Here is a 22,257-nt window from a genome sequence, read left to right on the forward strand (position 1 = left end):
AATAGTCCCAGAAGAAATAATACATTCCACAGAAATGTCCGACACGCTTCCTGGAAATTGCTACATTTTGCGAGCCAGAGCCTTCCTTGGGGTTTTTTTTTTTGCTTGGCAGCGGTTTCAAAGTAGGTTTGGGTTGGAGAACGCTGGGCCACAACGTTCTCAAATACCTTCTCGAAACACATTTTTTTTCATACAAAATCCTACTAAGCTCGATTGAGAACGTCCTCTAACGTGACGGCGAGGCAGGGAAGGTGGTTTGTATTCATGTGGACTCAAGTATTGCTGACGTTCTTGTAGAACATCTCAAGTGTCCTCGCGGTTCCTTCAATGTTCTGCCTCAAAGTCAACCCGTTCTCGGAGGTTTTGACGGAAAAGATCTCCCCCGGCTGGTGTCTCAAACCCTCTCAAGGTTGCCCCCCCCCGGCAGTATCGACCCCACGGAGCTCCGCTATTCGTTGATGCTCCTCCTCTCCCGGATCATAAGCTTCTTCATCTTCATGCGTCTGTTCTGGAACCAGATTTTCACCTGCCGCTCGGTCAGGTTCAAGAGTCTGGCCACCTCCAGGCGGCGGTCCCGCGTCAGGTACATGTTGTAGAGGAACTCCTTCTCCAGCTCCAAGGTCTGGTGCTTGGTGTAGGGACACCTCTTCTTGCGGGTGGACTTGGCGTGGATCCAGCTGGCCGAAGGGTTCTCTGCGGCGGCGAGAAAGTGGACCACGGTCACCAAAACATTTACATTCCCTCCGAACAAGGCTGCCAAAGGAAAACATTCCCGGGAAGACGTTTTATGATGCTTTGGGTTTTGGTTCCTTAGAGACGGCCTTACCGAGAACCAGCGTCCTCTGTAGTGGACTCAAGTGGATTTTGGAGCGCTCCTTTCGTCGCGTTTCTTAAAAAAATACTTGCTTATGCTAACATAAACATCCACTCTAGTGGACATTTGTTTTTGGTCCATTACTTTTGTCGGATGTACTTTTCTGAGGAAAATACCCCAAGTTTAATCAATCAATCAATTAATGTTTATTTATATAGCCCTAAATCACCAGTGTCTCAAAGGGCTGCACAAACCACAATACTTATCCACTAGAGTGGACATTTTTTTTGTCTGTTTCTTTCGTCACCTTTCTTTTAAAAAAACAAACAAAAAAACAAAACACCATATTATTTTCACAGTACATAATTGTCCACTCTATTGGACATTTGTTTTTGGTCCATTGCTTTTGTCGGATGTACTTCTCTGAGAGAAATACCCCAAGTTTAATCAAATCAATCAATCAATCAATCAATCAATCAATGTTTATTCATATAGCCCTAAATCACCAGTGTCTCAAAGGGCTGCACAAACCACAATACTTGTCCACTAGAGTGGACATTTGTTTTTTTGTCTGTTTCTTTCGTCACCTTTCCTTTAAAAATAAAAATTGCAAAAAAACACCATATTATTTTCACAGTACATAATTGTCTACTCTAGTGGACATTTGTTTTTGGTCCATTACTTTTGTCGGATGTACTTTTCCGAGGGAAATACCCCAAGTTTAATCAGTCAATCAATCAATCAATCAATGTTTATTTATATAGCCCTAAATCACCAGTGTCTCAAAGGGCTGCACAAACCACAATACTTGTCCACTAAAGTGGACATTTGTTTTTTGTCTGTTTCTTTCGTCACCTTTCTTTTAAAAACAAAAAAAAAACAAAAGAAAAGACAATATTATTTTCACAGTACATAATTGTCCACTGTAGTGGACATTTGTTTTTGGTCCATTACTTTTGTCGGATGTAGTTTTCCGAGGGAAATACCCCAAGTTTAATCAATCAATCAATCAATGTTTATTTACATAGCCCTAAATCACCAGTGTCTCAAAGGGCTACACAAACCACAATACTTGTCCACTAGAGTGGACATTTGTTTTTTTTGTCTGTTTCTTTCGTCACCTTTCCTTTAAAAAACAAAAAAACACCATATTATTTTTTACAGTACATAATTGTCCACTCTAGTGGACATTTGTTTTTGGTCCATTATTTTTGTCGGATGTACTTTTCCAAGGGAAATACCACAAGTTTAATCAATCAATCAATCAATCAATCAATCAATGTTTATTTATATAGCCCTAAATAACCAGTGTCTCAAAGGGCTGCACAGACCACAATACTTGTCCACTAGAGTGGACATTTGTTTTTGGTCTGTTTCTTTCATCACCTTTCTTTTAAAAAACAAACAAAAAAACAAAACACCATATTATTTTCACAGTACATAATTGTCCACTCTAGTGGACATTTGTTTTTGGTCTATTATTTTTGTCGGATGTACTTTTCCAAGGGAAATACCCCAAGTTTAATCAATCAATCAATCAATCAATGTTTATTTATACAGCCCTAAATAACCAGTGTCTCAAAGGGCTGCACAGACCACAATACTTGTCCACTAGAGTGGACATTTGTTTTTGGTCTGTTTCTTTCATCACCTTTCTTTTAAAAAACAAACAAAAAAATAAAACACCATATTATGTTCACAGTACATAATCGTCCACTCTAGTGGACATTTGTTTTTGGTCCATTATTTTTGTCGGATGTACTTTTCCAAGGGAAATACCCCAAGTTTAATCAATCAATAAATCAATGTTTATATATATATCCCTAAATCACCAGTGTCTCAAAGGGCTGCACAGACCACAATACTTGTCCACTAGAGTGGACATTTATTTTTGGTCTGTTTCTTTCGTCACCTTTCTTTTAAAAAACAAAGAAAAAAACAAAACACCATATTATTTTCACAGTACATAATTGTCCACTCTAGTGGACATTTGTTTTTGGTCCATTACTTTTGTCGGATGTACTTTTCCGAGGTAAATACCACGAGTTTAATCAATCAATCAATCAATGTTTATTTATATAGCCCTAAATCACCAGTGTCTCAAAGGGCTGGACAAACAACAATACTTGTCCACTAGAGTGGACATTTGTGTTTGGTCTGTTTCTTTCATTACCTTTGCTTTAAAAAACAAAACAAAAAACAAAACACCATATTATTTTCACAGTACATAATTGTCCACTCTAGTGAACATTTGTTTTTGGTCCACTACTTTTGTCGAATGTACTTTTCTGAGAGAAATACCCTAAGTTTACATACTTGTCCACTAGAATAGACATTTGTTTTCGGTCTGTTTCTTTCGTCACCTTTCCTTTAAAAAAAAAAAAAAAAAAAAAAAAATACACCATATTATTCTTGCAGTACATAATTGTCCACTCTAGTGGACATTTGTTGTTGGTCTATTGCTTTCGTCGGTTATACTTTTTTGGTGAATAATACGGCAAGTTTACATAGATGTCCACTGCAGTGGACATTTGTTTTTGGTTTGTTTCTTTTGTTATATTTCTTAAAAATATATACCGTATTATGTTTACAGTACATAATTATCCACTTTAGTGGACATTTGTTTTCGGCCATTACTTTCATCAAAAATAATACCCAAAGTTAACATACGCGTCCACTAGAGTGGACAGTTTTCTTCTGTCTATTGCTTAAGTCGATTATGCTTTTTAGTGAAAAATACCACAAGTTTACATACAGTAAAAACAAAAACAAAACAAAAAACAAAACACCATATTATTTTCACAGTACATAATTGTCCACTCTAGTGGACATTTGTTTTTTGTCCATTACTTTCGTCGGATGTACTTTTCTGAGAGAAATACCACAAGTTTACATACTTGTCCACTCAAGTAGACATTTGTTTTTGGTCTGTTTCTTTTGTCACATTTCTTTAAAAAACACACACCATATTATGCTTGTAGTACATAATTGTCCACTCTAGTGAACATTTGTTTTTGGTCTATTGCTTTCATTGGTTATACTTTTGAGTGAAAAATATCCCAAGTTGACATAGATGTCCACTGCAGTGGACATTTGTTTTTGGTTTGTTTCTTTTGTTACATTTCCTAAAAATATATACCGTATTATGCTTATAGTACATAATTGTCCACTTTAGTGGACATTTGTTTTGGGCCATTACTTTCATCAAAAATAATACCCAAAGTTTACATACACGTCCACTAGAGTGGACAGTTGTTTTTTGTCTATTGCTTAAGTCAATTATGCTTTTTCTGGTGAAAAATACACCAAGTTTACATAAATGTTCACTCAAGTGGACATTTGTTTTTGGTCCATTACTTTCGTCGGGTGTACTTTTCTGAGAGAAATACCCCAAGTGTACATACTTGTCCACTTAAGTGAACATTTGTTTTTAGTCAGTTTCTTTTGTCACATTTCTTTAAAAAAACACACACCATATTATGCTTGCAGTACATAATTGTCCACTGTAGTGGACATTTGTTTTTGGTCTATTGCTTTCGTCGTTTATACTTTTGGGTGAAATATACCCGGGGTTTACATAGATGTCCACTGCAGTGGACTTTTGTTTTTGGTTTGTTTCTTTTGTTATATTTCTTAAAAATATATACCATATTATGTTTACAGTACATAATTTGTTTTTGGTCCATACTTTCATCAAAAATAATACCCAACGTTTACATTTACGTCCACTAGAGGGGACAGTTGTTTTTTGTCTATTGCTTAAGTCGATTATGCTTTTTTGTGAAATATACTCCAAGTTTACATAGATGTCCACTGCAGTGGACATTGGTTTTTGGTTTGTTTCTTTTGTTACATTCCTTAAAAATATATACCGTATTATGTTTACAGTACATAATTGTCCACTTTAGTGGACATTTGTTTTTTGTCCATTGCTTTCGTCGGATATACTTTTATAACAAAAAAAAAATACCCCAAGTTTACACAAACGTCCACTGCAGTAGACATTTGATTTGATCTGTTTATTTTGTTACATTTCTATAAAAAATACCATATTATGCTAACAGTACATAATTGTCAACTTAAGTGGACATTTGTTTTTGGTCCATTGCTTTAGTCAGATTTACTTTTGTGTAAAAAATACTCCATGTTTACATACATGTCCACTCGAGTGGACAATTGTTTTTGGTCCTTTATTTTCATCAGGTACTTTTATTAAAAAAAATACCCCAAGTTTACATCTACGTCCACTAGAATGGACATTTGCTTTTTGGCTGTTGCTTTCATTGTTTTTTGTGAAAAATACCCCAAGTTAACACAAATGTCCACTGCAGTGGACATTTAGTTTTTGTCTGTTTATTTTGTCACCCATCCATCCATCAATTTTCTACAGCTTGTCCCTTTCGGGGTCACATTTCTTTAAAAAAACAAACAAACAAACAAACATATTATGCTTACAGTACATAATTGTTCACTCTAGTGGACACTTGTTTTTTGTCCGTTGCTTTCCTCAGATGTACTTTTATCAAAAAAATAAAAAATACCCCAAGTTTACATGTCCATTTTGCGAAAAAGAAGCCAAGTTTACATAAATGTCCACTGCAGTGGACATTTGTTTTTGCTCTTTTTTTTGTCACATTTCTTAAAAAAAAAAAAATCACATATGCTTACAGTACATAATGTTCCACTATTGTGGACATTTGTTTTTGCTCAATTGCTTTCGTCGGTTATACTTATTTTTGCGAAAAAGACGCCAAGTTTACATAAATATCCACTGCAGTGAACATTTGTTCTTAATCTGTTTTCGTCACATTTCTTAAAAAACAAAACAAAAACATATTTTGCTTACAGTATATAATTGTCCACTATATTGGACATTTGTTTTTTGCTCCATTGCTTTCAACAGATGCACTTTTATCATAAAAAATATCCCAAGTTTATAAATGTCCACTGCAGTGGACATTTTTTTGGGTATGTTTCTTTTGTCACATTTCCTTCAAGAAAATACCATATTATGCTTAGAATACATAATTGTCCACTCTAGTGGACATTTTTTTGGTCCATTGCTTTCGTCAGTGTGAAAAATATCCCAGGTTTACGTATGTGTCCATTGCAATGGACATTTGTTTTTGGTCTGTTTCTTTTGTCACATTTCTTAAACAAATACCATATCATGCTTAGAGTACATAGTTGTCCACTCTAGTTAAAATTGAAGTCCATTTGACCCCAACTAGTGTGTCTGAGACAATAGTCTCAGACACACTAGTTGGGGTCAAATATGTCTTCTGCATTTGACCCATCCCCATGTTCACCCCCTGGGAGGTGAGGGGAGCAGTGAGCAGCAGCGTGCGCCACACTCGGAAATGATTTGGTGATTCAACCCCCAATTCCAACCCTTGATGCTGAGTGCCAAGCAGGGATTTAATGGCTCCCATTTTTTGTAGTCTTTGGTATGACTCAACCAGGGTTTGAACTCACCACCTCCCAGTCTCAGGGCGGACACTCTAATCACAAGGCCACTGAGCTGGTAGTGGACATTTGTTTTTTTGTCCATTGCTTTCGACGGCTATACTTTTGTGTGAAAAATACACCAAGTTTGCATAAATGTCCACTGCAGTGGACATTTGTTTGGGGTTTATTTCCTTTTGTCACAGGTAAAAAGGCTTATGCTGTGCTTCTATACATGTGCACTCTACTTTTGCCAGTTTTAATTTTCTAAAAAAAATATGATTTTAAATAGTCCAAACTGACATAAATGTCCACAGTAGTGGACATTTGTTTTTTGGACTATTTCTTTTGTCACTTATAGATTTCTGAAAAACACCTCATGCATACATAAATGTCCACTGTATTATATATATATATATATATATATATATATATATATATATATGTATATATATATATATATATATATATATATATATATTATATATATATATATATTAGGGCTGGGCAACGATCAAAAATTTTAATCGAAGTTTATCGCACTATTTCTCTGATTAATCGCGATTAACTGCATTGTATACCCAAAGCCCAATAATGAATTCAAAAGTAGTGTGTAGTGCACCTTTATTGGAATATTCTCCCACATGAACAAAAGCGCCAAAACGTTTGTTGTGCAAACACAATTTAAATCTGTCCTTGTTAAACAGTAGCAGTTAAATAGCATATTTTATAAAAATCAACTCAAAAAATGTAAATACAAACATTTAAGCATATTACTACCACTGCCAGGGTATTTAAGTTATCCTGTTTGTTATGGAAAATAAATATAATCTACATACAAATCTCTGAGCCACAATCATAACATCTGAACAGGCAATTTCTGAGGTAACAGCAGAAACATTATTTTTTCTAAAGTATCTTATGTTTAAAAAACCTATATTATAGGTAGTGGGCTGTTTTAGGGAATTTTTGATCAAATTATCCGTAGTAGCAATATTAATAATGTTGTGTTTATTCTGCATAGTGCACTTAAGATAATTATGACCATATCTAGGAATTGATATGATGGGAATTTTCCGATTGTTTGCTTGGTGCTTTGATAAACTGAACGCATCATATACATGGTACTATATTGTGACGTTATGAGCCAGGGAATAAAATAACTACCCTACCCAGCATGCAACAGGAGTGACGAGCATGCCCGGTAGCCCGGTATAGGTTGTGTCGCCATGACAGCATCTTGTATGTTGTGATATGCACGCTCTGAAAGTAAACGTTAAGAACTCAGCCAACACGCCTCGTCTGCATTATTGATAAATAGACAGACAACACATATACTCCGCTGCTTCACAGGCCGCTGGATGTAGCCGGCAAAGTATTCCCATGTTAGCTAGCCGGTCTAGCAAGCACGCGTCATTCAGTCCAAAACGGCCCGATCTATCCACATCCAGAATTGTCTGGCGGTCGTAAGTGATCCCGGAGTGACCACGCTGTAAGCCAGCCATGAAATTTGCAGAATTGTCCGGTATTTTTGTCAAATGTTCCATCTTTACCAAGAGCCCCTCGACGCCGGGCGACGCCATCTTGTTAAAAAAAGGCGTTAACAAAATAAAAGCATGTAAACAACATACGCAAATGTACGATAAAATAATTGTCGGCGTTAATAGATTGATGAGTTAACTCATAATTAACGCACTAATTTGCCCACCCCTAATATATATATTATATATAATATATATTTTTTTTCCACACCACATTTCTTAAAAAAAAAGAGACTTTGGTATACTTACGTAAATGTCCACCCTAGTGGACATTTGATTGTTGGTATATTACTTCCATCAGTAATACATTTCTGGAAGAAAATACCCCAATTTTACATCAATGTCCAGTGGAGTGGACATTAATTTTTGGGTTATTTCCTTTGTCACAGTTATACATCGAAAAATGACCTGTTATAAGCTTCCAAACATGTCCACTCTAGATGACATTTGATTGTTGGTATATTACTTCCATCAGTTATACATTTCTGGAAGAAAATACCCCAAGTTTACATCAATGTCCAGTGGAGTGGACATTAATTTTTGGGTTATTTCCTTTGTCACAGTTATACATCGTAAAATGACCTGTTTTAAACTTCCATTTATGTCCACTCTAGTGGATATTTGATTGTTGGTATATTACTTCTATCAGTTTCACATTTCTGCAAAAAAATACCCCAAGTTTACATAAATGTCTAGTGGAGTGGACATTCATGTTTGGGTTATTTCCTTTGTCACAGTTATACATCGAAAAATTACTTTTATTAAGCTTCCATACATGTCCACCCTAGTGGACATTTTATTTTTGATATATTACTTCCATCAGTTTCTCTTTTTTTTTTTTTAAATACCCCAAGCTTACATCAATGTCCAGTGGAGTGGACATTCATTTTGGGTTATTTCCTTTGTCACAGTTATACATTGAAAAATTACCTGTTTTAAGCTTCCATACATGTCCACTCTAGTGGACATTTGATTTTTTTTATATTACTTCCATCAGTTATACATTTCTGGAAGAAAATACTCCAAGTTTACATCAATGTCCAGTGTAGTGGACATTCATTTTTGGGTTATTTCCTTTGTCACAGTTATACATCTAAAAATGACCTTTATTAAGCATCCATACATGTCCACTCTAGTGGACATTTGATTGTTGGTATATTACTTCCATCAGTTTCACATTTCTGGAAGAAAATACTCCAATTTTACATCAATGTCCAGTGGAGTGGACATTCATTTTTGGGTTATTTCCTTTGTTACAGTTATACATCGAAAAATGACCTGTTTTAAGCTTCCATACATGTCCCCTCTAGTGGACATTTGATTGTTGGTATATTACTTCCATCAGTTTCACATTTCTGGAACAAAATACCCCAAGTTTACATCAATGTCCAGTGGAGTGGACATTAATTTTTGGGTTATTTCCTTTGTCACAGTTATACATCTAAAAATGACTTTTATTAAGCTTCCAAACATGTCCACTCTAGTGGACATTTGATTTTTGATATATTACTTCCATCAGTTTCTAATTTCTGGAAAAAAATACCCCATGTTTGCATAAATGTCCAGTGGAGTGGACATTCATTTTTGGGTTATTTCCTTTGTCACAGTTACACATCGAAAAATGACCTGTTTTAAGCTTCCATACATGTCCCCTCTAGTGGACATTTGATTGTTGGTATATTACTTCCATCAGTTTCACATTTCTGGAACAAAATACCCCAAGTTTACATCAATGTCCAGTGGAGTGGACATTAATTTTTGGGTTATTTCCTTTGTCACAGTTATACATCTAAAAATGACTTTTATTAAGCTTCCAAACATGTCCACTCTAGTGGACATTTGATTTTTGATATATTACTTCCATCAGTTTCTCATTTCTGGAAAAAAATACCCCATGTTTGCATAAATGTCCAGTGGAGTGGACATTCATTTTTGGGTTATTTCCTTTGTCACAGTTATACATCTAAAAATGACCTTTATTAAGCTTCCATACATGTCCACTCTAGTGGACATTTGATTGTTGGTATATTACTTCCATCAGTTATACATTTCTGGAAGAAAATACCCCAAGTTTACATCAATGTCCAGTGTAGTGGACATTAATTTTTGGGTTATTTCCTTTGTCACAGTTATACATCTAAAAATGACCTTTATTAAGCTTCCATACATGTCCACTCTAGTGGACATTTGATTGTTGGTATATTACTTCCATCAGTTTCACATTTCTGGAAGAAAATACCCCAATTTTACATCAATCTCCAGTGGAGTGGACATTCATTTTTGGGTTATTTCCTTTGTCACAGTTATACATCGAAAAATGACCTGTTTTAAGCTTCCATACATGTCCCTTCTAGTGGACATTTGATTGTTGGTATATTACTTCCATCAGTTTCACATTTCTGGAACAAAATACCCCAAGTTTACATCAATGTCCAGTGGAGTGGACATTAATTTTTGGGTTATTTCCTTTGTCACAGTTATACATCAAAAAATTACTTTTATTAAGCTTCAAAACATATTTGGTTTTTGGATGTATTACTTCCATCAGTTTCTCATTTCTGGAAAAAAATACCCCATGTTTGCCTAAATGTTCAGTGGAGTGGACATTCATTTTTGGGTTATTTCCTTTGTCACAGTTATACATCTAAAAATGACCTTTATTAAGCTTCCATACATGTCCACTCTAGTGGACATTTGATTGTTGGTATATTACCTCCATCAGTTATACTTTTCTGGAAGAAAATACCCCATGTTTGCATAAATGTCCAGTGGAGTGGACATTCATTTTTGGGTTATTTCCTTTGTCACAGTTACACATCGAAAAATGACCTGTTTTAAGCTTCCATACATGTCCCCTCTAGTGGACATTTGATTGTTGGTACATTACTTCCATCCGTTTCACATTTCTGGAACAAAATACCCCAAGTTTACATCAATGTCCTGTGGAGTGTGGACATTAATTTTTGGGTTATTTCCTTTGTCACAGTTACAGATTGAAAAATTACCTTTTATGAAGCTTCCATACATGTCCACTCTAGTGGACATTTGATTTTTGATATATTACTTCCATCAGTTTCTCATTTCTGGAAAAAAATACCCCATGTTTGCATAAATGTCCAGTGGAGTGGACATTCATTTTTGGGTTATTTCCTTTGTCACAGTTACACATCGAAAAATGACCTGTTTTAAGCTTCCATACATGTCCCCTCTAGTGGACATTTGATTGTTGGTATATTACTTCCATCAGTTTCACATTTCTGGAACAAAATACCCCAAGCTTACATCAATGTCCAGTGGAGTGGACATTAATTTTTGGGTTATTTCCTTTGTCACAGTTATACATCTAAAAATGACTTTTATTAAGCTTCCAAACATGTCCACTCTAGTGGACATTTGATTTTTGATATATTACTTCCATCAGTTTCTCATTTCTGGAAAAAAATACCCCATGTTTGCATACATGTCCAGTGGAGTGGACATTCATTTTTGGGTTATTTCCTTTGTCACAGTTATACATCTAAAAATGACCTTTATTAAGCTTCCATACATGTCCACTCTAGTGGACATTTGATTGTTGGTATATTACTTCCATCAGTTATACATTTCTGGAAGAAAATACCCCAAGTTTACATCAATGTCCAGTGTAGTGGACATTAATTTTTGGGTTATTTCCTTTGTCACAGTTATACATCTAAAATGACCTTTATTAAGCTTCCATACATGTCCCTTCTAGTGGACATTTGATTGTTGGTATATTACTTCCATCAGTTTCACATTTCTGGAAGAAAATACCCCAATTTTACATCAATCTCCAGTGGAGTGGACATTCATTTTTGGGTTATTTCCTTTGTCACAGTTATACATCGAAAAATGACCTGTTTTAAGCTTCCATACATGTCCCTTCTAGTGGACATTTGATTGTTGGTATATTACTTCCATCAGTTTCACATTTCTGGAACAAAATACCCCAAGTTTACATCAATGTCCAGTGGAGTGGACATTAATTTTTGAGTTATTTCCTTTGTCACAGTTATACATCAAAAAATTACTTTTATTAAGCTTCAAAACATGTCCACTTTAGTGGACATTTGGTTTTTGGATATATTACTTCCATCAGTTTCTCATTTCTGGAAAAAAATACCCCATGTTTGCATAAATGTTCAGTGGCGTGGACATTCATTTTTGGGTTATTTCCTTTGTCACAGTTATACATCTAAAAATGACCTTTATTAAGCTTCCATACATGTCCACTCTAGTGGACATTTGATTGTTGGTATATTACTTCCATCAGTTATACATTTCTGGAAGAAAATACCCCAAGTTTACATCAATGTCCAGTGTAGTGGACATTAATTTTTGGGTTATTTCCTTTGTCACAGTTATACATCTAAAAATGACCTTTATTAAGCTTCCATACATGTCCACTCTAGTGGACATTTGATTGTTGGTATATTACTTCCATCAGTTTCACATTTCTGGAACAAAATACCCCAAGTTTACATCAATGTCCAGTGGAGTGGACATTAATTTTTGGGTTATTTCCTTTGTCACAGTTATACATCAAAAAATTACTTTTATTAAGCTTCAAAACATATTTGGTTTTTGGATGTATTACTTCCATCAGTTTCTCATTTCTGGAAAAAAATACCCCATGTTTGCCTAAATGTTCAGTGGAGTGGACATTCATTTTTGGGTTATTTCCTTTGTCACAGTTATACATCTAAAAACGACCTTTATTAAGCTTCCATACATGTCCACTCTAGTGGACATTTGATTGTTGGTATATTACCTCCATCAGTTATACTTTTCTGGAAGAAAATACCCCATGTTTGCATAAATGTCCAGTGGAGTGGACATTCATTTTTGGGTTATTTCCTTTGTCACAGTTACACATCGAAAAATGACCTGTTTTAAGCTTCCATACATGTCCCCTCTAGTGGACATTTGATTGTTGGTACATTACTTCCATCCGTTTCACATTTCTGGAACAAAATACCCCAAGTTTACATCAATGTCCTGTGGAGTGTGGACATTAATTTTTGGGTTATTTCCTTTGTCACAGTTACAGATTGAAAAATTACCTTTTATGAAGCTTCCATACATGTCCACTCTAGTGGACATTTGATTTTTGATATATTACTTCCATCAGTTTCTCATTTCTGGAAAAAAATACCCCATGTTTGCATAAATGTCCAGTGGAGTGGACATTCATTTTTGGGTTATTTCCTTTGTCACAGTTACACATCGAAAAATGACCTGTTTTAAGCTTCCATACATGTCCCCTCTAGTGGACATTTGATTGTTGGTATATTACTTCCATCAGTTTCACATTTCTGGAACAAAATACCCCAAGCTTACATCAATGTCCAGTGGAGTGGACATTAATTTTTGGGTTATTTCCTTTGTCACAGTTATACATCTAAAAATGACTTTTATTAAGCTTCCAAACATGTCCACTCTAGTGGACATTTGATTTTTGATATATTACTTCCATCAGTTTCTCATTTCTGGAAAAAAATACCCCATGTTTGCATACATGTCCAGTGGAGTGGACATTCATTTTTGGGTTATTTCCTTTGTCACAGTTATACATCTAAAAATGACCTTTATTAAGCTTCCATACATGTCCACTCTAGTGGACATTTGATTGTTGGTATATTACTTCCATCAGTTATACATTTCTGGAAGAAAATACCCCAAGTTTACATCAATGTCCAGTGTAGTGGACATTAATTTTTGGGTTATTTCCTTTGTCACAGTTATACATCTAAAATGACCTTTATTAAGCTTCCATACATGTCCCTTCTAGTGGACATTTGATTGTTGGTATATTACTTCCATCAGTTTCACATTTCTGGAAGAAAATACCCCAATTTTACATCAATCTCCAGTGGAGTGGACATTCATTTTTGGGTTATTTCCTTTGTCACAGTTATACATCGAAAAATGACCTGTTTTAAGCTTCCATACATGTCCCTTCTAGTGGACATTTGATTGTTGGTATATTACTTCCATCAGTTTCACATTTCTGGAACAAAATACCCCAAGTTTACATCAATGTCCAGTGGAGTGGACATTAATTTTTGAGTTATTTCCTTTGTCACAGTTATACATCAAAAAATTACTTTTATTAAGCTTCAAAACATGTCCACTTTAGTGGACATTTGGTTTTTGGATATATTACTTCCATCAGTTTCTCATTTCTGGAAAAAAATACCCCATGTTTGCATAAATGTTCAGTGGCGTGGACATTAATTTTTGGGTTATTTCCTTTGTCACAGTTATACATCTAAAAATGACCTTTATTAAGCTTCCATACATGTCCACTCTAGTGGACATTTGATTGTTGGTATATTACTTCCATCAGTTATACTTTTCTGGAAGAAAATACCCCATGTTTGCATAAATGTCCAGTGGAGTGGACATTCATTTTTGGGTTATTTCCTTTGTCACAGTTACACATCAAAAAATGACCTGTTTTAAGCTTCCATACATGTCCACTCTAGTGGACATTTGATTGTTGGTACATTACTTCCATCAGTTTCACATTTCTGGAACAAAATACCCCAAGTTTACATCAATGTCCTGTGGAGTGTGGACATTAATTTTTGGGTTATTTCCTTTGTCACAGTTACAGATTGAAAAATTACCTTTTATGAAGCTTCCATACATGTCCACTCTAGTGGACATTTTATTGTTGGTACATTACTTCCATCAGTTTCACATTTCTGGAACAAAATACCCCAAGTTTACATCAATGTCCAGTTGAGTGGACATTAATTTTTGGGTTATTTCCTTTGTCACAGTTATACATCGAAAAATGACCAGTTTTAAGCTTCTATATATGTCCACTGTAGTGGACATTTGATTGTTTGTATATTACTTCCATCAGTTTGTACATTTCTGGAAGAAAATACCCCAAGTACCCGAAGCTCACATAAATGTTTTTGGATTATTTCCTTTCTTATAGTTGTATATTATTTAGGAAAAATAGCTAATATTTACAAAAATGTCTGCGGTGGACATGTGTTTTTGGTCGATTTCTCTCGTCACAGTTATACCATGAGGGAAACGTATTTTTGTTTTACATAAATGTCCACTGCAATGGATATTTGTTTTTTCACTATTTCCTTTTGCCAGTTAGAATTTTCAAAAAAAATTAAAAAAAAAAATAAATAAAAAATCTTTACATGCTTACATTTGTCAGTTATGCATTTCTGATGAAAAACAAATGCTTGAAGTTGTCCACTGCAATGGACATTTGTTTTTTCACTATTTCATATTGCCAGTTAGAATTTTCTGAAAAAAACTAACAAAAACCTTTATATGCTGTGGACATTTTTTTGGGTTAATTGCTCTCATTAAAGTTATACCATATGGGACACATATTTTATACTTACACACAAGTCCACTGCAATGGACATTTGTTTTTTCACTATTGCTTTTTTCAGAGTTACAATTTTCTGAAAAAACAAAACAAAAAAGAAACACTTTGATACTGTATGGTTTCATAAATGTCAACTGCAGTGGATATTGGTTTTTCAATATTTATTTTTCAGAGTAACAATTTTCTGAAAACCCCCCACAAAAAAACAAAAACAAACCCTTTACATGCTTATATAAATGTCCACTGCAGTGGACATTTGTTTTTGGACTATTTACTTTGTCAGTGTTACACATTTCTGAGAAGAAAAAAAAAATAGTGCACGTTTGTTTTTCCACTATTTCCTTTTTCAGAGGTTGCAATTTAAAAAAAAAAATAAAACAAACCAAAAAATTAATGAAAAACCTTTCTATGCTTACATAAATGTCCACTGCGGTGGAGATTTGTTTTTCCACTATTTCTTTTTTCAGAGTTACAATTTTCTGAAAATAAAACAAAAACAAATAAATAAAAAAAACCTTTATATAGTTACATAAATGTCCACTGTAGTGGACACTTGTTTTTCACTATTTCCTTTTTCAGAGGTACAATTTTCTGGAAAAAAACAACAACAAACAAACAAAAAAAACACTTTTATGTGCTTATGTAAATGTTCATTGCAGTGGACATTTTTTTAGGACTATTTTCTTTGTCAGAATTACACATTTCTGAAAATAGAAAAATAAAAATAGTGCACGTTTGTTTTTTTACTATTTCATTTCTTTTTTTAGTTACAAATTTCTGAAAACGAACCAAAAAAAAAAAATCCAAAAACCTTTAAATGCTTACACAAATGTCCACTGTAGTGGACATTTGTTTTTGGACTATTTTTATTTATTTTTTTTGTCAGAATTGCACATTTCTGGGGGGAAAAAACAGAAGTTGGTTTTTCCACTATTTCCTTTTTCTCGAGTTACAATTTTCGAAAAATAAAAACCAAAAAATAAAAATAAAATAACTTTATATGTTTATATAAATGTCCACTGCAGTGAACATTTGTTTTTTCACCATTTACTTTTTCAGAGTTACAATTTTCGAAAAAACAAAAACAAATCAACAACAAACAAAAAAACAACCTTCATGTGCTTATGTAAATGTCCACTGCAGTGGACATTTGTTTTTGGACTATTGTCTTTGTCGGAGTTAAATAGTTCAGGGAAAAAAAATAAAAAATACTGCACTTTTGCTTTTTTCACTATTTCCTTTTTAAGAGTTACAATTATCTGAAAACGAACAAAAAAAAAGCCAACAACCTTTATATGCTTACGTACATGTTCACTGCAGTGGACATTTGTTTTTGGACTGTTTTTTTTTTTTGTCAGAATTACATATTTCTGGGGAGTAAAACAGTAGATGTTTGTTTTTCCACTATTTTCTTTTTCAGAGTTACAATTTTCTGAAAATAAAACCCCCCATAAAAATAAAATAAACCTCTATATGCTTACAAAAATGTCCACTGCAGTGGACATTTGTTTTTTTCACTATTTACCTTTTCAGAGTTACAATGTTATGGATTAAAAAACAACAACAACAAAAAAACTGTATATCTGTACATAAAATGTCCTCTTCAGTGAACATTTGTTTTTGGACTATTTTCTTTGTCAGAGATACAAATTTCCGTTAAAAAATAATAATAATAATAAAAAAAACTAACAAAAAATGTTTGTCTTTCCACCATTTCCTTTTTCAGAGTTACAATTTTCTAAAAAAAACAACAACAACAAACAAATTAAAAAAAACTTTATATGCTAACAAGTATTACAAAAACAAATGTCCACTACAGTGGACATTTGTTTCTGGACTATTTCCTTTGTCAGAGATACAAATTTAAGTTAAAAAAATAAAAGCGAACAAAAAACAAAACAATCAATGTTTTTTCCCCCCACTATTTTTCCTTTTTCACAGGTACACTTTTCTGAAAAGAAAACCTAAAAACAATAAAAATAAAAACCTTTAAATGCTTACACACACTGCAGTGGACATGTGTTTTGTCACTATTTACTTTTTTCAGAGTTACAATTGTCTGGAAAAAACAAAACAAAACTATATGTTCATATAAATGTCCACTCCAGTGGACATTTGCTTATGGACTATGTCCTTTGTCAGAGGTAACAATTTCTGAAAAAAACAAACAAACAAACACACACACACACACAAAAAAAAACAGTAGATGTTTGTTTTTCCACTATTTCCTTTTTCAGAGTTACAATTTTCTGAAGAAAAAATAAAAAAACATTTATATGCTTACAAATATTACAGAAACTAATGTCCACTGCAATGGACATTTGTTTTTGGACTATTACCTTTGTCATAAATGCTAATATCTGTAAAAATAAATAAATAAAATAACAACAAAAAACAATAGACGTTTGTTTTTCCACTATTTCCTTTTTCAGAGTTACAATTGTCTGGAAAAAACAAAACAAAACTGTATACGTTCATATAAAGTGGACATTTGTTTATGGACTATTTCCTTTGTCAGAGATAACAATTTCTGCAAAAAAACAAACAAACAAACCAACAAAAAAAAACAGTAGACGTTTGTTTCTCCACTATTTACTTTTTCAGAGTTACAATTTTCTAAAGAAAAAAAAAAAATGTATATGCTTACGAATATTACAGAAACTAATGTCCACTGCAATGGACATTTGTTTTTGGACTATTTCCTTTGTCAGAGATAACCATTTCTGCAAAAAACAAACAAACAAACCAAAAAAAACAGTAGACGTTTTTTCTTCCACTATTTCCCTTTTCAGAGTTACAATTTTCTGAAGAAAAAATAAAAAAACATTTATATGATTACAAATATTACAGAAACTAATGTCCAATGCAATGGACATTTGTTTTTGGACTATTACCGTTGTCAGAAATGCTAATATCTGTAAAAATAAATAAATAAATAAAATACCAACAAAAAAACAAAACACGTTTGTTTTTCCACTATTTCCTTTTTCAGAGTTACAATTGTCTGGAAAAAACAAAACAAAACTGTATATGTTCATATAAATGTCCACTCCAGTGGACATTTGTTTTGGGACTATTTCCTTTGTCAGAGATAACAATTTCTGAACAAAACAAACAAAACAAAAAAAAAAAAACAGCAGACGTTTGTTTTTCCACTATTTCTTTTTTCAGAGTTACAATTTTCTGAAGAAAAAAACAAAAAACAAAAAAACATTTATATGCTTACAAATATTACAGAAACTAATGTCCACTGCAATGGACATTTGTTTTTGGACTATTACCTTTGTCGGAAATGCTAATATCTGTAATAAATAAATAAAATAACAACAAAAAACAATATTCGTTTGTTTTTCCACTATTTCCTTTTTCAGAGTTACAATTGTCTGGAAAAAAATAAACAAAACTGTATATGTTCATATAAATGTCCACTCTAGTGGACATTTGCTTATGGACTATTTCCTTTGTCAGAGATAACAATTTCTGCAAAAAACAAACAAACAAACAAAAAAAAAACAGTAGATGTTTTTTTCCCCACTATTTCCTTTTTCAGAGTTACAATTTTCTGAAGAAAAAATAAAAAAAATAAAAAAACATTTATATGCTTACAAATATTACAGAAACTTATGTCCACTGCAATGGACATTTGTTTTTGGACTATAACCTTTGTCAGAAATGCTAATATCTGTAAAAAATAAATAAATAAATAAATAAAATAACAACAAAAAACAATACACGTTTGTTTTTCCACTATTTCCTTTTTCAGAGTTACAATTGTCTGGAAAAAAACAAAACAAAACTGTATATGTTCATATAAATGTCCACTCCAGTGGACATTTGCTTATGGACTATTTCCTTTGTCAGAGATAGCAATGTCTGCAAAAAACAAGCAAACAAACAAACAAACAAAAAACAGCAGACGTTTGTTTTTCCACTATTTCCTTTTTCAGAGTTACAGTTTTCCAAAGACAAAAAAAAAAAATGTATATGCTTACAAATATTACAGAAACTAATGTCCACTGCAATGGACATTTGTTTTTGGACTATTACCTTTGTCAGAAATGCTAATATCTGTAAAAATAAATAAATAAATAACAACAACAAAAAAACAATACAGGTTTGTCTTTCCACTATTTCCTTTTTCAGAGTTATGATTTTCTGGGGGAAAAATAAATAAAAATTCTTACAAATCTTAAAAAAAAAATATATTTTATATGCATGTTTATGGACTATTTGTTTTGTCACACTTCTGGTTACATAACATACATAACCACCGTTGGATATTTCCTTTATTTTTTTTAGTTATACTTTTGCATATACTTTCCTCAGTTATCACTGCAGTGGACATTTGTTTTTGGACTACATTCTTTGCTAGTTACAATATTCTGGGGTGAATAAAAAACACTGTATATACTTACAGAAATGACTACTGCAGTGAACATTTGTTTTTGGACTAAATTATTTGTCAGTTACAATATTATGGGGGGGAATACACTTAAATAAATGTCTACTGCAGTGGATATTTGTTTTTGGACTACATTCTTTGTCAGTTACAATATTCTGGGGTGAAATGTTTTTTTTTTATATATATATACTTACAGAAATGTCCACTCCAGTGGACATTTGTTTTTGGTCTGTTTTTTTCGTCACATTTCTGTGATTTAATTTTTCTTTTTTTTTTACACTACATAGTACATGATAAATGCACACAAGCAGTGTATATTTGCTTTTGGCCTATTTATATTGTTTTGGTATTTTTCTGGAGGGGTAAAAAAACCCAAACATGATATCCATGTCCACTGCAGAGGACTCTGCTTCTCTTTAGGACAAATAACCATAAAAAACATGAAACATTCGTATCCTATTTGTTTTTATTTGCTCTAAGTTTTCTTTTTTTTTTAAAGCCTTCCTTTGATTGCAGTCCAAAACATCTTGTCAGGTTTATTTATTTTTTGCGGCAGTGTGTGAGACCAGTAAATCTGCATGGATTCTGGCAAGGCTCGGCCTGGTTGTTGAGAAAGTGCACTGGGGGAGAGATATCCACTGCGATGTTTTATTGGCCCACTGGAAAAGCTGCTGTAAAAATGACTGCCCATGGACTTCCACAGCAACAAGTACGAGCACCAGCTATTTTTCCCACCTTTAACACTTTTTTTTTTTTTTTTGCCAAGTCACTCAGTTATTTAAGTGTAACATTTTTTTTATATATATATAACACTCATTGTTAAATATGTATAGTTGCTACATTACAATTGTGATTTTTTTTTATTCTTATAATGCATCGTCAAAATATTAAAGTATTCATGTAAAAAAAAGGCGTTAAAATGTTTTTTAATATACCTGTGTTGGCTCTAAATAACAGCAAAGTCCCTCTTAATTATTTTAATGGACAATAAAGTTTTATACTTTAGGCCTGGAGGACATTTATAGGGCAATAAAAGTCTCCCACACTCGCTCACGCACACTCGGGGCCCAGTGGCGGGCGGACGTGCATGCTAACCTGGGTCCGCCGCTTGGCTTTTCCGCCTCTCCTCCTCCTGCTCCTTCTTGGGCTCCGGCTTCCTCCGGAGCTCCTCGGCGGTGCCGAGCCGCTCGAGCACCACGTCGCCCGGGCTGACGAAGCCGCCCGAGTCGTCGCCGGGGCAGCCGCGCGACAGCGGCGGCGAACTCTCCGGCTTCACCGCCTCGAACCGCGGGCCGGGGTCGGAGGGGCAGCCGGGGAAGCTCCCCTCCGAGGTGGACGCAGGGCCTTCCCAGCAGCGGACGAACCTGCCCTCCGGGGCGAGGTGCTCGGCGTAGTAGGGCTGCTGGTTCTGGTGGTGGTGGTGGTGGTGGTGGTGGTGACCGAGGAGGTGTGGATGGAACAGCCCCGGGATGGAGGCGCCGGGGGCGGCCTGCAGCGGCGGGGAGGGCGCGCTGGTCCACGGGGAGAATCCGTTCAAGCTCGCCTGCTTGTTGGGGAAATGGGCGAAATCCGGGACGTGCGAGCCGGGGGTGGCCCCCTCCTCCTCCTCCTCCTCCTGCGCGCCGCGGGACGGCTTCGCGCAGCCGGCCGTCGACGCCTGCAAGCCCGCGCTGAGGAAATGAGCGCCGTACGCCTCCTCGGTCTGCAGCCCCATCATGGAATAATAATTTGTTAGCGACATGTTTATTTTATTATTTCAATAAAAAACGACACTTAAAGGCGACTGTAAAACCTTAGATGGGTCAGTAAAGTGGCTTCCATCCTCCCCTAAAATGGTAGTCATTTTCCCCCCTGCCCTTACCTTCTCCTCGGCCGCCTATTGGCTCTGCCGCGGGTCACGTGGCACCACTGTATTTACCCGCCGCCGCCGGTAAATCACGTCGGTTCTTTTGTGCTCACAAATGCGATAGGAGGCCGCATATGCCAGATGGACGTGCAGGATGTTGCGCAAAAAAAAAAAAGCTAAAAAAAAAAAAAAAAATTTACAGGCTGAATGAAATAGCAGAGACATTTACAAGCTTACTAACACGTGTGTGCGTGTGCGCCTGCGCGCGGCTCACAAGTCATTTAAGTCCACTTCCATTATCTCTTTTCATTCATAAAACAAAAACAATAATAAAAATGGGAGTATGTGGGGAAAAAAAGACCCTCGTTTAAGGTGCATAAAAAGGGAGGCGGATTCGGTATTTCATTTCATTTTTCCATGCAATTATTTGTGTGCCGAAGTCGCTATTGCACATTTAAAACAATATTTATTCATTTTTATGAGACATAAAGATTCCGTCCTTTATGTTTTTGCACATTCCTTTACTGCAGGGGTGTCAAACTAATTTTAGATTGGAGAAAAATCTACTCCCAAGTGAGCCGGACTGGTAAAATCACGGCAGGATAACTTAAAAATAAAGACAACTTCAGATTGTTTTCTTTGTTTAAATATAGGACAAGCAGGTTCTGAAAATCTAAAAATCATAACGTTGTTTTTTGTTTTTTTTTTTCCATTTACATGTTGCGGTTTATAGTATTCTATTTGTATGTGTTGTTATTTATACTTTCGAAATAAATGATGTGGTAATGTTCATTAGTCAACACAGGCTGAATGAAATAGCAG

The 22,257-nt window shown here is 34.6% G+C and overlaps 1 protein-coding gene across 1 annotated transcript in view; it reads right to left on the reverse strand.

Annotated features, from left to right (window-relative positions):
- Nucleotides 1–21,460, reverse strand: part of LOC133558846 (homeobox protein Hox-D9b-like) — a 22,814-nt gene extending 1,354 nt beyond the window's left edge. Inside the window, exons 1-2 of the mRNA XM_061909974.1 lie at nucleotides 20,685–21,460; nucleotides 1–693 (exon numbers count right to left, since the gene is read on the reverse strand). The exon at nucleotides 1–693 is cut by the window's left edge and continues 1,354 nt beyond it. Coding sequence (XP_061765958.1) covers nucleotides 449–693; nucleotides 20,685–21,330 — 891 coding nt within the window. The 5' untranslated portion in view covers nucleotides 21,331–21,460 and the 3' untranslated portion in view covers nucleotides 1–448. The remainder of the gene's footprint in view (nucleotides 694–20,684) is intronic.
- Nucleotides 21,461–22,257: the final 797 nt, after the last annotated feature.

This window comes from Nerophis ophidion, linkage group LG09 (genome assembly GCF_033978795.1).
Source record: "Nerophis ophidion isolate RoL-2023_Sa linkage group LG09, RoL_Noph_v1.0, whole genome shotgun sequence".
Classification (NCBI taxonomy): domain Eukaryota; kingdom Metazoa; phylum Chordata; class Actinopteri; order Syngnathiformes; family Syngnathidae; genus Nerophis; species Nerophis ophidion.